The 27,242-nt window shown below is 48.4% G+C and overlaps 1 protein-coding gene across 7 annotated transcripts; it reads left to right on the top strand.

Moving 5' to 3' along the window:
* On the top strand, nucleotides 1–27,242 carry FBXO27 (F-box protein 27). Of its 7 annotated transcripts, none has more exons than XM_055103595.2 (7): nucleotides 396–534; nucleotides 784–1,173; nucleotides 1,756–1,867; nucleotides 1,952–2,047; nucleotides 6,084–6,219; nucleotides 18,572–18,732; nucleotides 25,535–27,242. In XM_055103595.2, the coding sequence occupies exons 2-6, from the start codon at nucleotides 810–812 to the stop codon at nucleotides 18,689–18,691; spliced, it is 828 nt and encodes a 275-aa protein (XP_054959570.1). In that variant the 5' UTR covers nucleotides 396–534; nucleotides 784–809; the 3' UTR covers nucleotides 18,692–18,732; nucleotides 25,535–27,242. The 7 variants fall into 7 exon arrangements, with proteins under 7 accessions (XP_034800550.1, XP_054959571.1, XP_054959570.1 ...); XM_034944662.3 differs by having other exon boundaries at nucleotides 18,857–27,242; XM_034944659.3 differs by lacking the exons at nucleotides 396–534; nucleotides 18,572–18,732; nucleotides 25,535–27,242 and adding exons at nucleotides 1–351; nucleotides 7,535–9,072.

The raw sequence follows: 27,242 nt of genomic DNA, 5'->3' as shown, positions 1-27,242 counted from the left end.
GTAAAGGGCATAACAGCACCTACTTCATGGGGTTGCCACCCTGGCTGGCAGTAAAACCGTCCATAAAAGTTGGCTGGTGTTACTATTGGTTGCATTAATTTTTAGCAGCCGGAGCCTGTTTTCTCCTGTGAAATGAAGATAACTATGCCCGACCTTTAACACGTTAACGGATACGAGGCCTCCCACTCAGAAGCCTGACCAAAATAACAATGGTTGCTCAGAGCCAGACGTCTCATTGCTACTAACGAATTAGGGACACTTCAAGGGGCCGGCTGGAGGCCAGCTGGAGGGGACGGCTGTGAGCGGCAGACCCTGGCTCCTGGCTGCACCTGGCCCCGTCGCGGGAAGCAGGTTGGGTTTGGAGAGCGGGAGGGAGCAGGAGGGAGGGGCTGGCGAGTAAGAAAGAGGATGCAGGGGTGGGTGAAGCTGGCTAGTAAGAGGGGAGGGGCCGGCGAGTAAAAAGGACGCAGAGGGGCGTGGGGAGCTTGCGGCACAGCTAGGGCATCCCGGCGAGGAGCGCCGCCAGGCCCCGGGGTAGGACTTGGGGTGGGGTGTCGGTGCGGCCGCCGAGGGGGGCTGATTGCATGCAATTCGGGGCATACACACAGACCGCGGGGTCTCCGGGATATCGGGGCTATCAAGGACGGGCTGGGGGATGGGGACTTGGGGACGGGGCCCAGGGATGGTGAAGATAGGGGTGCGGCTGGCAGAATCAGGGCAGGCAGAGGCTGCGCGCCGCGGAGGCTGCTGGTCCCTGACGCCTTGACCCTTCCTCTCCCGCAGCCACAGCCGGGCCTGGCGGGGGGACCATGGGCGCCTCGGTCTCCAGGGGCCGGGCCGCCCGGGTCCCCGCGCCGGAGCCGGAACCCGAAGAGGCGCTGGACCTGAGCCAACTACCCCCGGAGCTGCTTCTGGTGGTGCTGAGCCACGTCCCCCCGCGCACGCTGCTCGGGCGCTGCCGCCAAGTGTGCCGGGGCTGGCGAGCCCTGGTGGACGGCCAGGCCCTGTGGCTGCTGATCCTGGCCCGCGACCACGGCGCCACCGGCCGCGCGCTGCTGCACCTCGCCCGCAGCTGCCAGTCTCCCGCCCGTAACGCCAGGCCTTGCCCCCTGGGCCGCTTCTGCGCGCGCAGACCCATCGGACGCAACCTTATTCGCAACCCCTGCGGCCAAGGTGGGATCTCGGAAGAGGAAGTCCAGGATGCTGGGCCACAGTGGGAGCGGTAGCGGGGCCGGAGGGGCGGGGCCGCACTGGGACCGGTACGAGGGGCCGCAGGGGCAGGGCCGCAGTGGAACCGGTGGGAGGAGTCGGAGAGGCGGGGCAGCGTTGGGAGCCGGTGTGAGGTGTCGGAGGGGCGGGGCAGCATTGGGAGCCGGTGGGAGGTGCCGGAGGGGCGGGGCAGCATTGGGAGCAGGTGTGAGGTGTCGGAGGGACGAGGCAGCATTGGCACGCAGGGTGCAGGGCTGGCTGGGCAGGGCTTCACCGGTTGCCTGTGGGAGGGGTGGGAGTGGGGCAGTTCTGGGAGCCCGAGAGAGGGGTTGGAGGGGCAGGGCTTTGCTGCAAATCAGCGAGAAGGGCCAGAGGAGCGGGGCTTTGCCCTGAGCTGGTGGGAGGGGAAGGGGGCGGGGCCTCGGTGGGAAGGGTCAGGTGAGTGAGCTGCACTGTGAGCACGTGGGAGGGGCTAGGGGCGGGGTCTCACTAGGAACCAACAGGCGGACGACTGGAACTTGGGCACAAGCCTTTTTTATTTCACAGAAGGCCTCCGAAAGTGGATGGTGCAGCACGGTGGGGACGGCTGGGTGGTGGAGGAAAACAGGACAACCGTGCCTGGGGCCCCTTCTCAGACGTGCTTCGTGACTTCATTCAGGTGAATGCCCCTGCTATCCAAAGGTCCGGCCCCTTGTTGAGAAAGGCCTGCCTGTTCTCATTACCCTGTCTCCTGCATTCCCAGCTGGTGTTGCAAGAAGCAGGTCTTGGACCTAGAGGAGGAGGGTCTGTGGCCAGAACTGCTGGATAGTGGCAGGATTGAGATTTGTGTCTCTGACTGGTGAGTGTGACGATTAAAATAGCCCCTTGCTAAGCACTGACTGCATGTGACATGGCCTTTTTATGGGTGACTTAATTTAGGCCTCCTAACCCCTCCTTACAGATAAAAAATCTGAAGTTCAGGCCAGCCATGGTGGCTCACACCTATAATCCCAGCACTTTGGGGGGTCGAGGCAGGCAGATCACTTGAGGTCAGGAGTTCGAGACCAGCCCAACCAGTATGGCAAAACCTCGTCTCTACTAAAAATACAAAAAAAAATTAGCCGGGCCTGGTAGTGCACACCTGTAGTCCCACATACTTGGGAGGCTGAGGCAGGAGAATCACTTGAACCCAGGAGGCGGAGGTTGTACCACTGCACTCCAGCCTGGATGACAGAGTGAGACTCAGTCCTGGAAAAAAAAAAAAAAGAAAGAAAGAAAAGAAACTGAAGTTCAGGGAGGTGAAGTGAAAAACACACTCACAGTTCTAGTAATTAGCAGAGTACACACTTTCTGCTCATGCCCAAAAGCATGTGGATTGGAAGACAGAAAATGAGATCCAGTACAGAGACCTTTGGCCCAGCTCAGTCTTGTCTGTGAATGAATGAGATGCTCCTTGCCTTAGGAGGAGAAAACAGCATAGTTAGCCAAGAGCTTAGGTTCTGAAGCCAGACCTCCCAGATTCAAACCCTAGCTCTGTGGCTTTGTAGCCTTGGGCAAGTCACAGCATACCTCTGTTTCCCCTGTTTACAAGATAGGGCTCTTGCAAAGACAATTATTATATGGCAAACACATAGCAAGTACTTTATGTGAGCAGCTTTTTTGAACCTTGATCCTGTGGGAAGGTGTATTTCAAGCCCTCAGATCATTCAGAGCTTCTCAGGAAATTGAGAGGTTGGGAAAGGGGAGATGGCAGTCTGGGCACGGTGGCTCATGCCTGTAATCCCAGCACTCTGGGAGGCTGAGGTGGGCAGATCTCTTGAGGTCAGGAGTTCGAGACCAGCCTGGCCAACATGGCAAAACCCATCTCTACTAAAAATACAAAAAGTTAGCTGGGCGTGGTGGTACGTGTCTGTAGTCCCAGCTACTCGGGAGGCTGAGGCAGGAGAATCACTTGAACCCGGGAAGTGGAGGTTGCAGTGAGCTGAGATGGCACCACTGCACTCCAGCCTGGGCAACAAAGTGAGACTCCATCAAAAAAAAAAAGAAAGGGGAGATGACTTGCCCTGGTCTGGTCACACAGCCTGGGTTTGGCAGAACCTGGCATAAGGCCCAGAGTCAGATTCTGACTCCAGAGCTTGTCCTCTGTAGTGATGGTCTTGAAACTGGGGTGCATGAAGACTTTCCAGGGGATATATGACCCAGATGGTTTTATGGGAGTCAAATTCCAGGTCCACTACAGCCATGAGCCCCCTATTACAAAATTAATCTGCTATAGGTTACATCTGTGTGGGAAGTATCATATGATTCTCGTTCCCCAATCTCTTTCTCAGTGTCCCCCTTCTCTAGTTTTATAGGAAAAAAGCCCCTCACTAAGGTGTGGTCCCCAGATGTAAGGACTACTGGGGAGCCAGGCAAAGTGGCCATTGGAAATTTGGGGCCTTAGCAAATTCACTTTTTTTTTTTTTTTTTTTTTGAGACAGAGTCTCACTAGGTGGCCCAGGCTAGAGTGCAATGGTGCAATCTCAGCTCACTGCAACCTCTGCCTCCCAGGTTCAAGTGATTCTCCTGCCTCAGCCTCCCGAGTAGCTGGGATTACAGGTGTGCACCACCACACCTGGCTATTTTTTTTTATTTTTAGTAGAGATGGGGTTTCACCATGTTGCCCAGGCTGGTCTTGAACTGCTGACCTCAGGTGATCTGCCCACCTCAGCCTATTAAAGTGCCGGGATTACAGGCATAAGCCACTGTGCCTGGCCAGCAAATTCACTCTTAATCAAGGCACCATAACCCTATTCCCCAACTCCATCTCATTAAGAGATACATCTCCAATAAGATTTTTTTTTTTTTTTTTAGAGACAGAGTCTTGCTCTTTTACCCAGGCAGGAGTGCAGTGGCGTGATCTCGGCTCACTGCAATCTCCACCACCTGGCCTCAAAAAATCCTCCCACCTCAGCCTCCTGAGTAACCGGGACTACAGGTGCATACTGGCTAATTTTACATGCCTGGCTAATTTTTGAATTTTTTGTTTTTTTGAGACAAAGTTTCACTTGTCACCCAGGCTGGAGTGCAATGGCACAATCTCAGCTCACTGCAACCTCTGCCTTCTGGATTCAAGTGATTCTCCTGCCTCAGCCTCCCCAGTAGCTCGGATTGCAGGTGTGTACCACCAGGCCTGGCTAATTTTTGTATTTTTAGTAGAGACGGGGTCTGGCCATGTTGGCCAGGCTGGCCTCGAACTCCTGACCTCAGGTGATCTGCCCGCCTCTGCCTCCCAAAGTCCTGGGATTACAGGTGTAAGCCACCACGCCCAGCCATATTTTCTGTAGAGATGGGGTTTTGCCATGTCACCCAGGCTGGCCTTGAACTCCTGGATTCAAGCAGTCCTTCCACCTCTGCCTCCCAAAGTGCTGGGATTACAGGTGTGAGCCACCACGGCTGGCCAGATTTTATTTTTTGTTATTACTTATCAAACTATGTAACATATTTGTGTTGTTTTGATCAGTGGGTACTATTTGATTGTGATAATCAGTGGCTCCCAAATTTTGCCACACCTCATAAAGGTAGCTTTTAAAACATAAAATGCCCAGGCACCATTCATACCCATTAAATCTGAGCATCTGAGGGTGAGAGCCAGGCACCAATATTTGTTTGTTTTTTGTTTTTGAGACAGGGTCTCCCTCTATCGCCCAGGCTGGAGTGCAATGGCGCGATCTCAGCTCACTGCAACCTCTGCCTCCTGGGTTCCAGTGATTCTCCTGCCTCGTAGCTGGGATTACAGGCACCTGCCACCACGCCTGGCTAATTTTTGTATTTTCAGTAGAGACAAGGTTTCACCATGTTGGCCAGGCTGGTCTCGAACTCCTAACCTCAAGTGATCCACCCACCTCGGCCTCCCAAAGTGTTGGGATTACAGGCGTGAGCCACCTCGCCCGGACAGGCATCAATATTTGTGAGAAGTTTAGAGCTCGCTACAAAGTTCGGGGATGGAATCCCTAAGACCATCCTCGCTTCTGACACATGTCACAACAACACAAATATGTTATGTAGTTTGATGAATAATAATTAAAAACAAAATCTGACTGGGCATGGTGGCTCACGCCTATAGTCCCAACACTTTGGGAGGCGGAGGCAGGAAGATCGCCTGAGTCCAGGAGTTCAAGGCCAGCCTGGGTCACATGGCAAAACCCCATCTCTACATCTTTACCAACTACAAGTTTGGAGGACTTCCAAAACCACCTTCACAATTCAATAATTCACTGGACGAACTCACAGAAAGCTACTACACACTTCTGGTTTATTACAGGGAAAAGATACAGATTAAAATCAGCCAAGAAAAGGAGGGCATAGAGCAGCATCCAGGGAAAAGATCAAACACAGAGCTTCTGTTGTCCTTCTCCCATGGCATCAGGACATGTTACCATGCTGGCACTGATGTGTGACAAGATGCATGGAATTTTGTTGACCAAGGGAGTTCACTTGAGCCTCAGTGTCCAGAGTGTTTCTTGGGTTCATCACAAGGCCTGATGGATTGATCGATTGCCCACGTGGTTAATCTCAGCCTCCAGGTCAACTGACGTTCCCCGACTCCCAGCCCCCACCGAAAGTCACATTGTGGGTCTTTCCGGAGACTCCCCACTGAGACTATTTATATGAGTGTGGCTGGCCCCTGCCCTAAATCATATTGGTAGATTATCCAGTACCACCTGGGTCCCCATCAAAGACACTCCTGTCTGACACAACATTCCAAGGGTCCAGAGATCACCTCCCAGGAGTCTCTTTAGAGGAACTGGATTTGCACACATGGGAAGGGCATTCGGACAAGGCAGGACAAGGTAGGCAGACACCCAAAGAGATGGGGTGGCAGGTCCAGCCTTCATGGCTCCTTCCTCCCACAGGTGGGGAGCCCGACACGACAGCGGCTGTATGTACAGACTCCTCGTCCAACTTCTAGATGCCAACCAGACTGTTCTAGATAAATTCTCTGCTGTGCCTGATCCCATCCCGCAGTGGAACAACAATGCCTGCCTTCACGTGAGTCTCCTATGGGGGTTTGGGGAAAGGATGCTGGGGGCCTATTGCTGCGAAATAAATCACCCCAAAACTTAGTGGCTTAAAATAAGTGACAGTCTGGCTGGGTGCGGTGGCTCACACCTGTAATCCCAGCACTTTGGGAGGCCAAGGCAGGCGGATCACAAGGTCAGGAGTTCAAGACCAGCCTGGCCAACATGGTGAAATCCCATCTCTACTAAAAATACAAAAATTAGCTGGGCGTGGTGGCACATGCCTGTAATCCCAGCTACTCGGGAAGCTGAGGCAGGCAATCGTTTGAATCTGGGAGGCAGAAGTTGCAGTGAGCCAAGATCGCGCCATTGCACTCCAGCCTGGGTGACGGGGCGAGACTCTGTCTAAAAAAAAAAAAATCAATGACAGTCATTTGACTACCTCTCGTGATTTCTGTGAGTCAGTAATTTCAGGAGGGCTCACCTGGGCAGTTCTGGCTCCTGTCTTTCAGCGTTCAGACAGTGACATTCTGATGATGCCTGGAGCTGCAGGCCAGGGTGGTGGGTAGTATGTGTGTAGCTGTTGGTGGCTGGCCAAACATCTCTTTCTTCATTTACTCTCAGAGCTTCTCCATGGGATCTCTCTGGGCTCCTTTGGGCTTCCTCACACCATGGCGGCTCCTAGGCAGTCAGATTGCTCATGTGGTTGCTCAGGGAGGAGGGTTCCAGAGAAACAGTAGAAGCTGCCTTGCTTTTTCTGACCTAGCCTTAAAAAGTCACTTGGCCAAAGTCACTGAGCATCATTTTCACCACATTCTTGGTGACAAGCAAACCCACCTTGATTCATGGGGAAGGGAGTTAGATTCTACTTCTTTTTTTTTTTGAGGCAGAGCCTCGCTCCATCATCCAGGCTGGAGTGTAGTAGCATGATCTCTGCTCACTGCAACCTTCGCCTGCCAGGTTCAAGTGATTCTCCTGCCTCAGCCTCCCGAGTAGATGGGACTACAGGCACGTGCCACCAAGCCCAGCTAATTTTTTTTGTATTTTTAGTAGAGACAGGGTTTCACCATGTTGGCCAGACTGGTCTCGAACTCCTGGCCTCAAGCGATCCACCTGCCTCGGCCTCCCAAAGTGCTGGGATTACAGGCACGAGCCATACCGCACCCGACCAGATTCTACTTTTTAATGAGGGAGTGGAAGATTCTATAAGATTCTAGAAGAACATGTGGCCCAATTGGAGATTTTATAGCCATCCTTGGAAAATAACCATCTTCCAGAAGGCCCTAACCTCAGCTTTGGAGGGGAGGCTGTGGCACAATGGAGCTGAGCCCCTCCTCTGCCTACAGGTCACCCACGTGTTCTCCAACATCAAGATGGGCGTCCGCTTTGTGTCTTTCGAACACCGGGGCCAGGACACACAGTTCTGGGCTGGCCACTATGGAGCCCGTGTGACCAACTCCAGTGTGATCGTGCGAGTCCGTCTGTCCTAGTCCAGCACTACCCTTCTTGCAAGACAGCCTGACTGTGCCTTCCAGGGCCTGGGACCATTGGCTGGGACCCCTCATTAACCACCCAAGCACTTGTACCTCCCTGGCATACTGGGAATTCCTGGGTCCAATCAAAGGCCCTGACGGGCCCTGTCTTCAGGTTCTAGAAACTACCAGAAGAAGCTTCTTCCATCTTATCTACCTACTGCAGCTGCTGCTTTGGGGGGGGCCCTACTGTACTGAGGGGAAACCCACAAGTGAGCATGTGGGAATGCCCATCCTGGAGAATAATTCTTGCCCTCCCCTCTCTTCTCCTCCCAACCAAAACCCTCCGATCCAGCCCCAGGCCCCTCTGTACCATCCCCTCCCCTCCGCACCACTGACCTCTTGTCTCCTATTGTTTCTGCCACAGGGACTTCCTTGGTCCCTTCAGGGAAGCCCTCAACTCATCTCTGAACTTAGAATCTCATCCTTAGGGCTCAGAGAGTCCCAGCCCTAAGGGTGTGAACCTCACCTCCTGGGGCTTCCGAGCTACAGGGCTGGGACCAGGTCATGCAGCTGAAAGTCTATGTTAAAAAAAAAAGTTTGGGCCGGGCACAGTGGCTCATGCTTGTAATCCCAGCACTTTGGGAGGCTGAGGCAGGCGGATCACCTGAGGTCAGGAGTTCAAGACCAGCCTGGCCGACATGGTGAAACCCCATCTCTACTAAAAATCCAAAAAATTAGCCGGGCATGGTGGTGTGCACCTGTAATTCCAGCTACTCAGGAGGCTGAGGCAGGAGAATTGCTTGAGCCCGGGAGGCAGAGGCTGCAGTGAACCAAGATCATGCCACTGCACTCCAGCCTGGGCAACACAGCGAGACTCCATCTCAAAAAGAAAAAGTTTGGATCAGGCATGGTGGCTCACACCTGTAATCCCTGCACTTTGGGAGGCCAAGGTGGGAGGATCAGTTGAGTCCCAGAGTTCAAGACCAGCCTGGGCAATGTAGTAAGACCCCCATCTCTACAAAAAATACAAAAGTTAGCCAGGTGCAGTAGTACACACCTGTAGTCCAAGCTACTTGGGAGGCTGAGGTCGGAGGATCATTTGTGCCCAGGTTGAGGCTATAGTGAGCCATGATCATACCACTGCACTCCAGCCTGGGTGACAGAGCGAGACCCTGTCTCAAAAAAAAAAAAAAGAATTTGGAGATGGTTCTGCCCACTCTGATTTCTCTGAAAAAACGAGGTAATTCCCTAAGCCCAACCCTGATCCTCAAGGACCTGTAATTGTGTGGTATTTAAAATTAAAATAACATTATTTTTCATTTTGACTTTTTTTCAAACAGTAAGAATAATATATCAGCAGCATGTATCTGCCAATCATATGTAATAAATTTCTTATTTTGCCAAAACCACTTCAGATCTTTTTAATAGAAATGCAGAGTTACTGCCTTGGTTGAGAATCATAAGTAGTACCAGTTGAGGAGGGAAAACTGTACGAAAGCAAACACCAGCTGAGGCCAGGCGCAGTGGCTCACACCTATAATCCCAGCACTTTGGGAGGCCGAGGTGGGCGGATCACTTGAGGTCAGGAGTTCAAGACCAGCCTGGCCAACATGGTGAAACCCTGTCTCTACTAAAAATACAAAAAATTAGCCAGGCATGGTGGTACGCGCCTGTAATCCCAGTTACTCGGGAGGCTCAGGCAGGAGAATCATTTGAATCCGGGAGATGGAGGTTGCAGTGAGCCAGGATCGCATCACTGCGCTCCATCCTGGGCGAAAGAGCGAGACTCCATCTCAAATTTAAAAAAAAAAAAAAGACAATAGGTCCAGCCTCTGGAGAGCTGACTCCCTGGATCCCCTGGCTGATTTTGGTGAGTGCTGGCTACAATGAGGAAGAAAAGCATGGCCCAAGTGACACCTTTGGCTTTTTTCCCTCTCTTCTGTAGGCTGCAAGAGAAAGGGCCGAGACTTTCCCAAAATGAGTTTTTGGTGGGTCAAAGACAGTAAACAGTTTATAGGTGCTCTCTCCTCCAGCTGGGAGTAAAAGAAATTAAATCTATTGCCGGCCAGCTCAAAGCTTTCGATAAGCCAGATGGGAAAAAAAGAATGAGATAAACATACACAGTTGGCCCTCCATGTGGCTGGCTTCCGCATCTGTGGATTCAACCACAGATTGGAAATTGGATTGGAAATATTCGGGAGTCTGGGCCTGGTGCCTCACGCCTGTAATCCCAGTACTCTGGGGGACCGCAGCAGGTGGATCACTTGAGGTCAGTTCGAGACCAGGCTAGCCAACATGGTGAAACCCCGTCTCTACTAAAAATACAAAAATTGCTGGGCATGGTGGCTCACACCTGTAATCTCAGCACTTTGGGAGGCTGAGGCAGATGGATCACCAGAGGTCATGAGTTCGAGACCAGCCTGGCCAATATGGCGAAACCCCATCTCTACTAAAAATACAAAAAAAAATTAGCCAGGCATGATGGTGGGCACCTGTAATCCCAGCTACTTGGGAGGCTGAGGCAGGAGAATTGCTTGAACCTGGGAGGCAGAGGTTGCCGTAAGCCAAGATCGCGCCATTGCTATCCAGCCAGGGCAACAAGAGCAAAACTCTGTCTCAAAAAATAAATAAATAAAATAAAAATGCAAATTAGCCAGGCGTGGCAGCAGGTGCCTGTAATCCCAGCTGTCTGGGAGTCTGAGGCAGGAGAATCGCTTGAACCCAGGAGGCAGAGGTTGCAGTGATCCAAGATCGCTCCACTGAACTCCAGCCTGGGCGACAGAGACTTTGTCTCAAAAACAGACAAACAAACAAAAAAATTAGCCAGGCATGGAGGCACACGTCTGTAGTCCCAGCTACTCAGGAGCGTGAGGTGGGAGGATCACCTGAACCTGGGAGGCGGAGGTTGCAGTGAGCCAAGATCACACCACTGCACTCCAGCCTGGGTGACAGAGCAAAACTCTGTCTCAAACAAAAGACAATATTCGGGAAAGACTGGATGTGGTGGCTCACGCCTATAATCCCAACACTGTAGGAAGCCTAGGCAGGAGAATTGCTTGAGCCCAGGAGTTCAAGACCAGCCTAGGCAACATAGTGAGACCCATCTCTACAAAAAAATTTAAAAATTAGCTGGGTGTGGGGGGGGAACGTGTGCCTGTAATCTCAGCTACTTGACAGGCTGAGGTGGGAGGATCACTGGAGCCCCGGATATTGAGACCACAGCACTCCAGCCTAGGAGACAGAGTGAGACCCTGTCTCAAAAAAAAAAAAAAAAAAAAAAAAGAATAGAAAATATTTGGGGAAAAAAACTTCCACAAAGTTTCAAAAAGTAAAAACTTGAATTTGCCCCATGCCAAGTACCATGTTGAATCCATGAGAATGAAGTGATGTGCAAATATTATATAGTTGACCCATGACCAACGTGACGGTTGGGGTGCTGACCTTCCTTGCTGTTAAAAATCTGAGGATAGCCGGATGTGGTGGCTCACACCTGTAATGCCAGCACTTTGGGAGGCTGAGGCAGGTGGATCACAAGGTCAGGAGTTCAAGACCAGCCTGGCCAACATGGTGAAACCCTGTCTCTACCAAAAAATTACAAAAATTATCCGGGCATGGTGGCACCCCCCTGTAATCCCAGCTACTCGGGAGGCTGAGGCAGGAGAATCGCTTGAACCCAAGGAGGCAGAGGTTGCAGTGAGCCGAGATCGCACCGCTGCACTCCAGCCTGGGCAACACAGCAAGACTCCATCTCAAAAAAAAAAATCTGAGTATAACTTTTGATTCCCCCAAAACTTAACTACTAATAGCCTACTGTTGACCAAAGCCTCGCTGATAACATAAATGGTCAATTAACACATATTTTGTATGTTATTATATTATATACTGTATTCTTACAATAAAGTAAGCTAAAGAAAAGAAAATGTTGTTAAGCAAATTATAAGGAAGAGAAAGTACATTTACTATTCAGTAAGTGGAGGTGGTCATCATAAAAGTCTTCATCCTCGTTATCTTCACAATGAGTAGGCTGAAGAGGAGGAGGAAGAGGAGGGCTGGTCTTGCTTGCTGTCTTAGAGGTGGCAAAAGTGGATGAGGTGATGGAGGTGGAGGGGGAGGCAGGACAGGCAGGTACTTTACAGAAATACATCATAGTTTCTGTCTGACTTTTTGCTTTTTCATTTCTCTAAAAATGTTTCTATATGGCACCAAAACTTCTTCCACGGTTTGCTTTAGTGTCAGTTCCTGTATCACAGAGGGGTCCATGTTGTGAAAGAAGTCAAAAACATCTTCAGTTAACATCTTCTGGCCAGGCACAGTGGCTCACATCTGTAATCCCAGCACTTTGGGATGGGAGTGGATCACCTGAGGTCAAGAGTTCGAGACCAGCCTGGCCAACATGGCGAAACCCTGTCTCTGAAACTACAAAAATTAGCTGGGCGTGGTGGCGGGTGCCTGTAATCCCTGCTACTCAGGAGGCTAAGGCAGGAGAATCACTTGAACCCGGGAGGCGGAGGTTGCAGTGAGCCGAGATTTTGCTACCGCACTCCAGCCTGGGTGACAGAGCGAGACTCTATCTCAGGGGAAAAAAAAAAATCTTCTGTTAATTCCTCTGGTGTGGTATCTATTAGCTCTTGAATTTCCCCAAGATCCATAGCTTGAAACCCTTCACCCCCTACCTTTTTTTTTTTTTTTTTTTGCCATATCCACAATCTCTTTAATGATTTCCTTGATTGGCTCTGTTATAAATCCTGTGAGGTCATGTACAACATATAGACACAGTTTTCTCCTGCAGGAATTTATTATTTTGGCTCAATGGCATTTGTAGCCTTTCTCTAACAAGGATGGCCTCTTCAGTGGTGTCATCCTTCCAGACTTTTCTAATGTTCTCTACATCAGGCTTTTCTTCCATAGTGTTGACAGTCCTTTCCACAGTGTGTAATGAGCCTTAAAGGTCCTTATGACCCCCTGATCTAGAGGCTGAATTAGAGATGCTGTGTTTGGGGGCAATGAGACCACTTCGGCACCTTCATTGTTGCATTCATGGGGTTCTTGGTGGCCAGGGACACTGTCTAATATCAAAGTAACTAACTGGCAAGGTACTTCCTAACTTCAAGGACAAAGCGTCGGTGGAACCAATCCAGAAGAAGGGTTCTTGTTGTCCAGGCCTTCTTGTTGTACAACTGGAAGACTGGCAGCTTTATCTTTCAAGGCTTGGAGGTTAGCAGTTTTCTATGTAAGGGCAGCCTCATCATAAATCTGACACCATTTGCACACAACAGTAGAGTCAGCATATCCCTACCTGCCTTAAGTGTTCGCTTCTCTTCCTTACTAATAAATGTCCTTTGAGGCATTTTTTCCATAATAGGGCACTTTAGTCTGCATTACAAACCTCTTCATGACCAGGCGAGGTGTGGCTCCTGCCTGTAATCCCAGCACTTTGGGAGGCCAAGTGGGGAGAATCGCTTGAGGTCAGGAGTTTGAGATCAGCCTGGCCAACATGGTGAAATCCCATCTCTACTAAAAATACAAAAAATTAGCTGGGTATAGTGGCGGGTACCTGTAATCCCAGCTACTCAGGAGGCTGAGGCAGTAGAATCGCTTGAACCCAGGAGGCGGAGGTTGCAGTGAGCTGAGATGGAGCCACTGCACTCCAGCCTGGGCAACAGAGCAAGGCTCTGTCTCAAAAACAAACAAACAAACAAAACAAACAAACAAAAAACCCTCTTTAGGCAGATAACTTTTCTCCTCAATGATTTTCTCATTGGCACCTGGGAACCCATCTGCTGCCTTTTGGTCGGTAGAAGCCACCTCTCCTGTTACCTTGATATTTTTTTCAGCCAAACTCTTTAAAATTATCAAACCATCCTTTGCTGGCATTAAAGTCTCCAGATTTATGTCCCTCACCTTCCTTTAGCTTTAAGTTGTCATATAATGGCTACACTTTTCTAGAATTATATTAGAGTCTATAGGTATGTCTTTCTTTTTTTTTTTTTTTTTTTTTTTTTTTTTTGAGACAGAGTCTCACTCTGTTGCCCAGGCTGGAGTGCAATGGCACGATCTTGGCTCACCACAAGCTCCGCCTCCTGGGTTCACGCCATTCTCTTGCCTCAGCCTCCCGAGTAGCTGGGACTACAGGTACCCACCAACATGCCCAGCTAATTTTTTTGTATTTTTAGTAGAGACAGGGTTTCACCATGTTAGCCAGGATGGTCTCAATCTCCTGACCTCATGACCGCCCACCTTGGCCTCCCAAAGTGCTGGGATTACAGGCGTGAGCCACCATGCCCAGCAGGTATGCCTTTCTTACAGCAATTCTGCACCCACAGAAAAACTGCATTTTCTTTCTTTCTTTTTTTTTTTTTTTTTTGTGATAGAGTCTTGCTCTGTCACCCAGGCTAGAGTACAGTGGCATGATCTGGGCTCACTGCAACCTCCGCCTCCCGGGTTCAAGTGAGTCTTGTGTCTCAGCCTCCCAAGTAGCTGGGATTACAGGCACCCACCACCATGCCCAGTTCATTTTTGTATTTTTGGTAGAGACAGGGTTTCGCCACGTTGGCCAGGCTGGTCTCAAACTCCTGGCCTCAAGTGATCCACCCACCTCAGCCTCCCAAAGTGCTGGGATTCCAGGCATGAGCCATCACACCTGGCTTTGCATTTTCAGTATGAGATAAAAAGGTATTTCACAAAAAGTGCAAGGATTTCCTGCCCGCCGGCATAACTGTGACCACTTCAGGAATTTCATTTTCTTTTTTTTACAATGCTTCTCAATGCTGAATTCATTTTGAAATGTCAGGCAACTGCAGCTGCAGACCTCAATCTATGGTACATATCAAGCAAATCAACTCTCTTGTAATGTCATGACTTGTCTACTTCTTGGGAGCACTGTCAGTTTCATCAGTGGCACTTTGTATGGGTCCCGTGGTGTTATTCAGGGTTTACGATATTGCACTCAACAAGATGAAAAATGAACGAGAACCGGAAGATATCACTGTTTACTGCGCTATGCAATTTACTGGAGAAACGAACTCCTGGAGATGATTAGCATCACATGGTGTTTAAGCTGATACAACACTTCAGCTCACTGCAATAACAACAGGAGGTGGCTATGAAATTATTACAGTAGTACAGTATTACTTCAGTTAATTTTGTGCAATTATGATTTCACACTGCCTCTTTGCATTGATTTACATTTGTCTCAACTGCAAATGGTACCATGCAAAGTCTGTGTTTATGTGTGTAAGGTTTGGCCAACATGGCCAAACCCATCTCTACTAAACCCCATCTCTACTAAAAATACAAAAAATTAGCTGGGCATGGTGGTGGGCACCTGTAAGCCCAGTTACTTGGGAGGCTGAGGCAGGAGGATCGCTTGAACCCGGGAGGTGGAGGTTGCAGCGAGCGAGATCGCACCATTGCACTCCAGCCTGAGCATCAAGAGTGAAACTCCATCACGAAAAAATAATAATTAATAAATAAAGTATATGGGAGGATGTGTGGAGGTTATATGCAAATATCACTGCATTTTATATAAGGACTTGAGTATCTGTGGATTTTGGGATCTGTGGGAGTTTCTGGAACCAATCCCGTGGATACCAAAGGCTGACTGTAGATTCTACCCATTTCTTCAGCCCACAGGTTGCAGCAACCCTGCCTTCTATTCCAACTATTAAGTGTTGAATTTATTGATAGACATTTGAGTAGGTTTGCAAAGAGAAAAAAAAACAGAGAAATTTGAAAAGCTCCTTTGTGTTTTGTGACTGTTTCATCTAGATATATGATTTTTTCTTTTTTTTTGAGACAGTCTCGCTGTTGCCCAGGCTGGAGTGCAGTGGCTCAATCTCAGGTCACTGTAACCTCCATCTCCCAGGTTCAAGTGATTCTCAGCCTCCCAAGTAAGTGGCATTACAGGCACGCGCCACCATGCCCAGCTAATTTTTTGTATTTTTAGTTGAGACAGGGTTTCACTATGTTGGCTGTGCTGGTCTCAAACTCCTGACCTCAGGTGATCCACCCTCCTCAGCCTCCCAAAGTGCTGGGATTACAGGCGTGAGCTACTACACCTGGCCTAAACGTATGATTTTTTAAAATCAATGTAAAATGTTTATGCTTGCACTATACACTATGAGGATCATCTGGATTAGGGAAAGCTGCAAAAATCATTGTGTGTGTATAAAACAAATCCCTTGCTTTTTGCCAACAATGGGAGGATTGGAATTTAAATTCTCTGAGTATTGGAAACAGAACAAGTACAGTGTCTGTAAACGATGATTTCTGCCATGATTTTGGCTTACTGGAGCCTTTGGAGAAAGTAAGAAGCAGTAAAAAGAGCGACGCAATCTCTGGATGGAAATAAACTTTTGGAGTTTCACTTTAAAGCAAAAAATTATTTGGTGAGGCAGGATCTCACAGTCTCACCCAGGCTGGAGTGCAGTGGCGCGATCATGGCTCACTGCAGCCTCGACCTCCTGGGCTCAAATGATCCTCCTGCTTCAGCCTCCTGAGTAGCTAGGACTACAGTCACATGCCACCACACCCAGCTACTTTTAGAGTTTTAAAAAACACTTTCTAGTTTGCTAATAAGCCCTTGTTAAAATCAAATGCTGGACCCTTAAAGGCAGCTGATGAGGCAGCCTGGTGTGCATATTTTTTGTATGTCTGAAAAAGTTTCGTTTATTTAATATACTTTTTATTTTTGAGACGTTCTCACTCTGTTGCCCAGGCTAGAGTACAACAGTGCAATCTCATCTCACTGCATCCTTGACCTCCTAGACTCAAGCAATCCTCCCACTTCAGCTTCTTGAGTAGTTGGAATTACAGGTGCGTGTGCCACCACACCCAGCTAATTTTTGTTTTTTTGGTTTTTGGGTTTGTTTTTTTTTTTCAAATTAGAGACAAGGTCTCACTATGTTGCCCAGGCTGGTCACGAACTCCTGAGTTCAAGTTATCTTCCCACTTCAGCCTCCCAAAGTGCTAGGATTACAGGCGTGAGTCACCGCACCCAGCCTAGACTTTATTTTTAGAGCAGTTTTAGATTCACAGCAAAATTGAGCAGAAAGTACAGAGTTCTCCTATATCCCCTGTTTCCCCCAGCCCCTCACGCACACACACACACACACACCCTTCCCGCTATCAACATCCCCCACCAGAGTGGTACATGTTATAATCAATGAACCTATGTTGACACATCCTTATCACCCAAACTCCATAGTTTGTATTAGGGTCACACTTGGTGTTGTGCATTCTCTGGATTTGGACAAATGTGTAACGACATGTATCTACCATTGTGGTATCACACAGACTAGTTTCACTGCCCTAAAAGTCCTCTGTGCTCTACCAATTCACTCCTCCCTCCCTCAACCCCAGATGACCACTGGTCTTTTTGTTTGTTTCGTTTTGTATTTGTTTTGAGATGGAGTCTCGCTCTGTCACCCAGGCTAGAGTGCAGTGGCATGATCTTGGCTCACTGCAACCTCCGCCTCCTGGGTTCGAGAGATGCTCCCACCTCAGCCTCCCGAGTAGCTGGGATTACAGGTGACTGCTACCATGTCTGGCTAATTTTTTTGTATTTTTAGTTGAGACGGGGTTTTACCATGTAGCCAGGCTGGTCTCGAACTCCTGACCTCAAACGATCTACCCGCCTGAGCCTCCCAAAGTGCTGGGATTATAGGCGTGAGCCACCTCGCCTGGCCAACCACTGATTTTTATATTGACTCCATAGTTTTGCCTTTTCCAGAATGTCATATTGATGGAATCATGCAGTATGTATCCTTATCTAATTGGTCTCTTACTTAGTGATATGTAGTTAAGGTTCCTCCAGGTCTTTTCATGGCTTGATAGATCACTTTTAGAGACAGGGTCTCACTCTGTTGCCCAGGCTGAAGTGCAGTAGCATGATCAGACCATGGCTCACTGCAGCCTAAAACTCCTGGGCTCAAGCGAGCCTCCTGCCTCAGCCTCCCAAGTAGCCGGGACTACAGGCACATGCCACCACACCTGGCTAATACTTTTTTTTTTAAGATGAGGTCTTGCTTTGTTGCCCAGGTTGGTCTCAAACTCCTGGGCTCAAGTGATCCGCCCGCCTTGGCCTCCCAAAGTGCTGGGATTACAGGCATGAGCCACCACACTAAGCCTTTTTTTTTTTTTTGAGACAGAGTCTTGCTCTGTCACCCAGGCTGGAGTGTAGTGGTGTGATCATGGCTCACTGCAACCTCTGCCTCCCAGGCTCAAGCCATCCTCCTGCCTCAGCTTCCCGAGTAGCTGAGACCACAAGGGCACACCACCACATTCAACTAATGTTTTTTATTTTTTTGTAGAGATGGGGTTTTGCCACGTTGCCCAGGCTGGTCTCAAACTCCTGGACTCAAGCAATCCACCCACTTTGGCCTCCCAATGTGCTGGGATTACAGGTGTGAGCCACTGCCCCCAACCTTTTTTTTTTTTTTGAGACAGAGTCTTGCTCTGTTGCCCAAGCTGGAGTGCAATGGCGTGATCTCGGCTCACTGCAAACTCCATCTTCCAGGTTCAAGTGATTCTCTTGCCTCAGCCTCCCAAGTAGTTGGGATTACAGGCACACACCACCCTTATTGATGAGTTTTAAGAGTTCTTTGTACATTTTGAATAATAGTCCTTTATCAGATATGTCTTCTGCAAATCCCTTCTCCCGGTCTGTGGTTGTCTTCTCTTTTTCTTGAAGGTATGCATTTTTGTTTGTTTGTTTGTTTTTCTTTTTTTAGACAGGGTCTCACTCTGTTACCCAAGCTGGAGTACAATGAAACAGTCATGGCTCACTGCAGCCTCAACCTCCTGGGCTCAAGCAATCCTCCCACCTCGGCCTCCCAAGTAACTGGGACTACAGGTGCCCACCCCCATGCCCAGTTAATTTTAATTTTTTTTCTTTTTTTTTTTTTGTAGAGACACAGTTTCACTATGTTGCCTGGGCTGGTCTTGAACTCCTGTGCTCAAGCAATCCTCCCGCCTCAGCCTCCCATAGTGCTGGGATTACAGGCACAAGCCACTGCGTCCAGCCCATGAGTGTTTTTGAGTGCACCAATTCCAGCTCTAAGATTGACGAGGTAAAAGGGCTTAGGAAAGCCTTGTTTGTCACTTGCACTTGAAACAGAACCTTCTAGCCTGCAGCGTCTTGGCTTTGCTGCTGCCAAAGAACAGCCACTGACTTGTGGCTTCCTGAATTCACAGATCCTACTGGCCTGGACCTGACTGTAAGCCAAAACCTGATACTGCTGTCTGCTCTGTGCTGTTTCAGTCTCAGCATGTGCTGTGCTAAATTAAAAACGGGCGCACACGCCAGGAACAGGACTTCGACTATGAGACCATTGCAGACTTAGGGCACCCTCAGTGGGACCTAAACTGAAAACATCATGGATGCTGACCGGACCATCTGGATCACATAAAAATGCCCACAGGAAAGGGCTTTTTTTTTTTTTTTTCCGAGACGGAGTCTCACTCTTACCCAGGCTGGAGTGCAGTGGCGCGATCTCAGCTCACTGCAAGCTCCGCCTCCCGGGTTCACGCCATTCTCCTGCCTCAGCCTCTGGAGTAGCTGGGACTACAGGCGCCCGCCACCACGCCCGGCTAATTTTTTGTATTTTTAGTAGAGACGGGGTTTCACCGTATTAGCCAGGATGGTCTCGATCTCCTGACCTCGTGATCCGCCTGCCTTGGCCTCCCAAAGTGCTGGGATTACAGATGTGAGCCACCACGCCAGGCCAAGGAAAGGGCTTCTTCTTTGAGGAAACCATCTACGATCAACTGGCTTCTTGGCTCTATATTTCTTTCTTTTTATTTTCTTTTATTTTTTTAATGTTTTTTTTTAGACTCCTTCTGTCACCCATGCTGGAGTGCAGTGGTGTGATCTCAGCTCACTGCAACCTCCACCTCCTGGGTTCAAGCAATTCTCCTGCCTCAGCCTCCCAAGTAGCTGGGATTACAGGCATATGCCACCACGCCTGGCTAATTTTTGTATTTTTAGTAGAGACAGGGCTTCACCATGTTGGCCAGGCTGGTTTCGAACTCCTGACCTCAGGTGATCCTCCCGCCTCAGCCTCCCAAAGTGCTGGGATTGCAGGCATGAGCCACCGCGCCTGGCCATTGAATGTATTTCTAACCTGTGATTCCTGCCAAAAGCTGTAAGTTCAAGGAGGGCACCTCTCAGGGACTGTGACCCCTCTGGCTGCTTCTGACAGGTTGGACACTTGGGAGACGCCTCATTTCTGTTGCCTTGTGCTCAACTTTCTGGATTAGTTGTAGGTTGCAACTGTGGCCTGTAGCCTGACTCTACTTCCCCACTTCTCTCCTGCTACAACACACACCTTAGGAAGGCAGTTTGATTACTGATGCAGCGGTCCCCAGAAAGGGATTGAGCTTTTGCAGGAAGTTCATTGGATGATGATCGGGAAAGAGGTTATAGAAAACCATTTTGAAAATTTAGGATTTCTGTTGTTTGTTTGTTTGTTTGTTTTGAGACAGGGTCTCACTCTGTTGCCCAGGCTGGAGTGCAGTAGCGCCATCTTGACTCACTGCAACCTCTACCTCCCAGGTTCAAGCAATTGTCCTGCCTCAGCCTCCCAAGTACCTAGGACTACAGGCCCGCGCCTCCACGTCTGGCTAATTTTTGTATTTTTTTAGTAGAGTCGGGGTTTCACTCTGTTGGCCAGGCTGGTCTCAAACTCCCAACCTCAGGTGATCCGGCCTCCTCGGCCTCCCAAAGTGCTAGCATTACAGGCATGAGCAATCGTGCCCCGCTTCTTTTCTTGATATATAAGCTGGTAACAAACAAAAAAAAAGAAGAAGAAGAAAATTTAGAATTTCATCCTGACCAATTCCTGGATGTGATGTGTATTTCTAGTCAACTTGTATAAAAATGTTTCTTCTGTGACATGCTTCCATCCCTTTTGTATCCAACCCTTCTGGATGAAACATTTAGATGAGAATTTGAAAATGACGCTGGGCGCGGTGGCTCACGCCTGTAATCCCAACACTTTGGGAGGCCGAGGTGGGTGGATCTCGTGAGGTCGGGAGTTTGAGACCAGCCTGGTCAACATGGAGAAACCCCATCTCTATTAAAAATACAAAATGGGTCGGGCGTGGTGGCCCATGCCTGTAATCGCAGCTACTCGGAAGGCTGAGGCAGGAGAATTGCTTGAACCTGGGAGGCTGAGGTTGCGGTAAGCAAAGATCGCGCCATTGCACTCCAGCCTGGGCAACAAGAGCGAAACTGTCTCAAAAAAAAAAAAAAGTTAATAAATTCAGGACATTTTTGGGATACAAATCAATATTGAAAATCAGGGCTCGGCCGGGCGTGGTGGCTCACGCCTGTAATCCCAGTACTTTGGGAGGCCGAGACGGGCGGATCACGAGGTCAGGAGATCGAGACCATCCTGGCTAACATGGTGAAACCACGTCTCTACCAAAAAAAAAATACAAAAAATTAGCCAGTCATGGTGGCGGGCACCTGTAGTCCCAGCTACTCGGGAGGCTGAGGCAGGAGAATGGCGTGAACCCGGGAGGTGGAGCTTGCAGTGAGCCGAGATTGCGTCACTGTACTCCAGCCTGGGATGACAGAAAGAGACTCCGTCTCAAAAAAAAAAAAAAAAAGAAAGAAAAGAAAATCAGGGCTCAGCATAGTGGCTTATGCCTATAATTCTCAACACTTTGGGAGGCGAGGTGGGAGGATTGCTTGAGGCCAAGAGTTCAAGACCAGCCGGGGCAACAAAGGGAGACCCCCCCCCCATCTCTGCGAAAAATAAGAAAAGAAAATTAGTTGTATTTCAATACACTAGCAATGCCAATCTGAAAATGAAATTAAGAAAACAATTCTACTTTTACACTGAAAGCTACAATATTGCTGAAAGAAATTAAATAAGAGCTAAATAAATAGATACCCCATGTTCATCAACTGGAAGACTTTATATTTTTAAGATGACAATACTCCCTAAATTGATCTACAGATTCAGTTGCAATGCCTATCAAAAAAAATTTTTTTTGAGAGAGAGAGTTTCGCTCTGTTGCCCAGGGTGGAGTCCAGTGGCACAGTCTCAGCTCACTGCAACCTCCGCCTCCCAGGTTCAAGCAATTCTCATGCCTCCACCTTCCAGGTAGCTGGGATTACAGGCGGGTGACACCATGCCCGGCTAATGTTTTGTATTTTTAGTAGAGACGGGGTTTCACCATGTTGCCTAGGGTGGTCTCAAACTCCTGACCTCGGGTGGTCCGCCCGCCTCAGCCTCCCAAAGTGCTGGAATTACTGGTGTGAGCCACTGCACCCAGCCACTTGTCAAAATTTTAAGAGCCATTTTTTTTGCAGAAATGGACAAGCTGATCTCAAAATTCACATGGAATTGCAAGAGGTTCCAAATAGCCAAAACAATCTTGAAAAAGAACAAAGTTGGAGGATTCACACTTTCCAGTTTCAAAACGTACTACAAAGCTACAGTAATCAGAACACTGTGGTCCTGGCATAAGTAATGTTGGACAAGTGAGCCCCAAAGTGAGACATAGCCCCTGAGGTTCTTGGCTTTGCCCAGGAAAGAATTCAAGGCCAAGCCAATGGTAGAAGAAAACAGCTTTATTAAAGGGGCAGTGTTATAGCTCCGGCCCTGTTACAACTCTGATTACTCCTGCACAGCAGGGCTCTGGCAGAGACTAGCAGCTCAGGGCAGTTTTGCAGTCATTTATATCTACTTTAAACACATGCAGATTAAGGGGTGATTTGTGCAAAAATTTCTAGGGAATGGGTAATAACTTTTGGGTCATCGAGTCAATGCCATGGAAGAGAGGGGGGATAACCCCCTGGTGTTGCGATGGCAGCGGTAAACTGACATGGCAACTGATGAGCGTGTCTTACAGAAAGCTCATTCCACCCCAGCCCTGTTTCAGCTAGTCCTCAATTTGGTCCAGTGTCCGAGCCCTGCCTCTGGAGTCAAGTCCCACCTCCTACCTCATAAGGATAGACATAAATCAATGGAATAGAATCGAGAGTCCAGAAATAAACTCATACCTCGATGATCAATTGATTTTCAACAACGGTGCCAAGACCATTCAGTGGGGGAAAGAATCATATTTTCAACAAATGGTGCCTGATAACGACATCCAAAGGAGTGCAACTGGGCCCCTATCTCACACCATCTACAGAAATTAAGTCAAAGTGCCTCAAACACTAAGAGCTAAGACTATAACATTCTTAGAAGAATACAGGGATACCTCTTTATGATCTTGATTTGGTAATTGATTTTTAGATAACACTAAAAGCACAAGCAACAATAGGAAAAAAAAAGTAAATTTAACCTCATCAAAATTTAAAATTTTTAGGCTGGGTGCAGTGGCTCACACCTCTAATCCCAGCACTTTGGGAGGCTGAGGCAGGAGGATCACTTGAGCCCAGGAGTTCGAGACAAGTCTGGCCAACATGGTGAAACCCCGCCTCTACTAAAAATATAAAAATTAGCCAGGAGTGGTGGTGGCTGCCTATAATCCCAGCTACTCGGGAGGCTGAGGCCTGAGAATCACTTGAACCCAGGGGACGCAGTTTGCAATGAGCTGAGATCACGACACTGCACTCCAGCCTGAGGGACAGAGTGAGACTCTGTCTCAAAAACAAACAAACAACAACAACAACAAAAAACCCACAACTTTTGTGCATCAGAGGACACAACCAAATAATGAAAAGACAACCCACAGACTGGGAGAGAATGTTTTGCAAATTATATATCTGATAAGGGTCTAGTATCCAAAAAATATAAAGAACTCTTACAACTCAACAATAAAAGATAAGCAACTCAGTTTTCAAATGGGCAAAGGACTTGAATAGGTATTTTTCCAAAGAAGATATACCAGTGTTGGGTAAGTACATGAAAAGATGTTCAACAGCATTAATCCTTAGGGAGATGCAGATCAAAGCCACAGTAAAATACCACTTCCTACCCAGTAGGATGAATATGAGCAAAAAGAAGAAAACAGCAAGTGTTGGTGATGATATGGAGAAATTACAACCCTCACACATTACTGATGGGAATGTAAAATGGCGCAGCTGCTTTAGAAAGCCGTTTGTCATTTCTTCAAAAAGCTAAACGTAGAATTCTACTGTATGACACAGCAATTCCACTCCTACATATATACCCAAGAGGATTTAAAACAAGTGTTCAATAAAATCTTATACACAAATGTTCATAACTGCATTATTCATAAGAGACAAAGAGTGGAAACAAGCAAATGTCCTTCAACTGATGAATGGATAAACCAAAAGTGGTCCATCCATACAATGGGAAATTATTCCATCATAAAAAGGAATAGGCTGGGCGTGGAGGCTCATGCCTGTAATCCCAACATTTTAGGAGGCCAAGGAGGGCAGATCACTTGACGTCAGGAGTTCGAGACCAGCCTGGCTAATATGGTGAAACCCCGTCTCTACTAAAAATAAAAAAAATTAGCTGGGCATGGTGGCGGGTGCCTGTAATCCCAGCTACTCAGGAGGCTGAGGCAGGAGAATTGCTTGAACTTGGGAGGCGGAGGTTGTGGTGAGCCAGGATCACCCCACTGCACTCCAGCCTGGGCGATGGAGCGAGACTCTGTCTCAAAACAAACGTACAAAAAAGGAATGAAATACTGATATATGCTGCACTATGGATGAACCTTGAAAACATGCTAAATGAAAGAAGGCCACATATTTTATGAATCCATTTATATGAATTGCCCAGAATCGGAAAATCTGTTGAGACAGGAAATAGATTAGCGGTTGCCAGGGAGGAGGAGGGAGGATGGAGAGTGACTGCTCACAGGTACACGGTTTGTTTGGGGTGATTTGGGAACTAGATGGTGGTGATGGTTGTACAACATTGTGAATGTACCGAAAACCACTGAATTATATACATTTGTAAATGGCTAAAATAGTGATTTATATATTGTATGAATTCTACCTCCGTAAAAATGGAAAAAAAATCTAAAGTTATAATGACCGAATGAGACATACTGATTTTGTAACAAAAAGGCAAAAACAGAGCCGGTTACATTAGCACATGCTTGTAATCCCAGCTACTCAAAAGGCTGAGGCAGAAGGATCGCTTGAGCCCAGGAGTTCAAGTCCAGCCTGGGCAACATAGTGAGACCCCATTTATATTTAAATAAGTAAAACCTTCTCTTTTTTTTGAGACAGAGTCTCACTCTGTTGCCCAGGCTGGAGTGCAGTGGCACCATCTCCGCTCACTGCAACCTCTGGTTCCCAGGTTCAAGTGAGTATTGTGCCTCAGCCTCCCAAGTAAGTGGGACTATAGGCGTGCACCACCATGCCTGGCTAATTTTTCATATTTTTAGTAGAGATGGGGGTTTCACCATGTTGGCCAGGCTGGTCTCGAGCTCCTAAGCTCAGGCAACCGCTCACCTAAGCCTCCCAAATTGCTAGGATCACAGATGTGAGCCACCGTGCCTAGCCAATAAAACATTTTTAAATAGCCAAAATACAGGCAGAGTGCGGTGGCTCACACCTATAATCCCAGCACTTTGGGAGGCCGAGGCAGGCAGATTTCTTGAGCCCAGGAGTTTGAGCCCAGCCTGGGCAACCTGGGCAACATAGGGAAACCCCATCTCTACAAAAAATGCAAAAATTAGCCAGGTGTGGTGGCATGCGCCCGTAGTCCCAGCTACTTGGGAGGCTGAGGTGGGAGGATCGCTTGAGCCTGGGAGGCGGAGGTTGCAGTGAGCTGAGATCGCGCCATTGCACTCCAGCCTGGGTGACAGAGAGAGACCTTGTCTCTAAAAATTAACTAGTTAATTAATTAATGTTTGAAAAATAGCCCAAACACAAACTTGGCATCTGGGGAGGTGCAGAGTTGGGGATGGGCAGTAATGACCTCTGTCTTTCAGAACTACTCCCGGGAACTTTCCCCTCCTCCCAAAGAAACATAAGAAGAAACACCCGGTCTTGCCTTTCCAAGCTGCTGGACTGATTTGAATTCAAATTGATTGTGACCCTCCATTTGATCCCTATACTTCCACCTGCTCACCTGCCACCTGGGGTGGCCCAGCTCCTGGATATTCCACCAGAACGCCTAGCTGGGGTTGCTGTCCACACTCCTCAGGCAGAGACACTGTTGTCATGGACATGCAAAACCCATCTGGAATTGACTGCCTTGGGCATTCCCTCTGACAGCAAGGACTGAGCAGATCTGTTTGGACTGGTCTGGCAACTTTAGGGCTGGAGGGCCCAGGCTGGAACACCACACTGGGGCCCCTGAACCTCTTATGAATGCACCTCCTGCCTGGGGTTCCCTAAAAACTGTAAACTCTCCGTCTCCAGGGGGCACCACGTGTGCCCTCTGGGATTGTACTTTTCTGTTTTGTTTTTGTTTTTGTTTTTGTTTTGGAGACACCCAGGCTAGAGTCCAGTGGTGTGATCTCAGCTCACTGCAGCTTCGAATTCCTGGCCTCAAGTGATCCTCCCGCCTCAGCCTCCCAAGGAGCTGTGACTATAGGCGCACACCACCATGCCTTTTTTGCATTTTTTGTAGAGATGGGGTTTCTCTATGTTGCCCAGGCTGGTCTTGAACTCCCGGGCTCAAGTGATCTTCCCACCTTACCCTCCCAAAGTACTGGGATTATAGGCATGAGCCACAGCACCTGGCCTGGGATTATATTTCATGTGTGTGTTGTCCCCTGATTATTAGGACACTGTCTCAGCCCTGAACACTGTTCAGATCAGCTTCAACTTACTGGTCAGCTGTACTTGCTGTGCCTGAGTCAATGTCTTGAACCACATAAAACAACAAGGAGGAAGCCACTTGGCTTTCGAAGATAGATCTCTGTGGTTAGCGGGATGTGCTTTTTTTTCTTTTTTCTTTTTTCTTTTTCTTTTTTTGAGAAGGAGTTTCACTCTTGTTGCCCAGGCTGGTGTTCAGTGGCGTGATCTAGGCTCACCGCAACCTCTGCTTCCCGGGTTCAAGCGACTCTCCTACCTCAGCCTCTCGAATAGCTGGGATTACAGGCATGCACCACCACGCCAGGCTAATTTTTTGTATTTTTAGTGGAGACAGGGTTTCTCCATGTTGGTCGGGCTGGTTTCGAACTCCCAACCTGAGGTGATCCACCCACCTTGGCCTCCCAAAGTGCTGGGATTACAGGAGTAAGCCACCGTGCCTGGCCAATTTTTGTATTTTCAGTAGAGACGGGTTTTTCACCATGTTTGCCAGGCTGGTCTCGAACTCCTGACCTCAAGTGATCCGCCCACCTCGGCAGCCCCAAGTGCTAAGATTACAGGCATGAACCACCACTCCTGGCCAGGCCAGTTTTACTTTGTACAGTGTCTCTCCATTTGCTTTTGTCTGATGTTTCTTTATAATTAGATTCAGATTATACATCTTTGGCAAGAATATCACAGAAGAGACTTTTCTGTGTGTCCCCACTGCATCTTTCATGTGCTGCACAATTTCAATTTGTCCCAGTATTGATGACATTTCACCTTGATCACTTGATTTAAAGTGGTGTCAGCCAACCTTCACTGTCAAGTTACTTTCCTCTTTGTAATTAGTGTTTCATAAGTTCTTTAAAACACTGTAAATATCCCATTCTTCATCAA

Source organism: Pan paniscus, chromosome 20 (genome assembly GCF_029289425.2).
Source record: "Pan paniscus chromosome 20, NHGRI_mPanPan1-v2.0_pri, whole genome shotgun sequence".
NCBI classification, from domain to species: Eukaryota; Metazoa; Chordata; class Mammalia; order Primates; family Hominidae; genus Pan; species Pan paniscus.
This window is presented reverse-complemented; position numbering and strand designations above follow the sequence as displayed.

What these genes read in the sequence shown, in the direction of transcription:
- FBXO27 (XM_034944659.3), top strand. Translation starts at nt 810, where the DNA reads ATGGGCGCCTCGGTCTCCAGGGGCCGGGCCGCCCGGGTCCCCGCGCCG. An exon ending in TCGCAACCCCTGCGGCCAAG is followed by an intron (nt 1,174 to 1,755) that starts GTGGGATCTCGG and finishes TTTATTTCACAG; the next exon opens with AAGGCCTCCGAAAGTGGATG. An exon ending in ACAACAATGCCTGCCTTCAC is followed by an intron (nt 6,220 to 7,534) that starts GTGAGTCTCCTA and finishes CTCTGCCTACAG; the next exon opens with GTCACCCACGTGTTCTCCAA.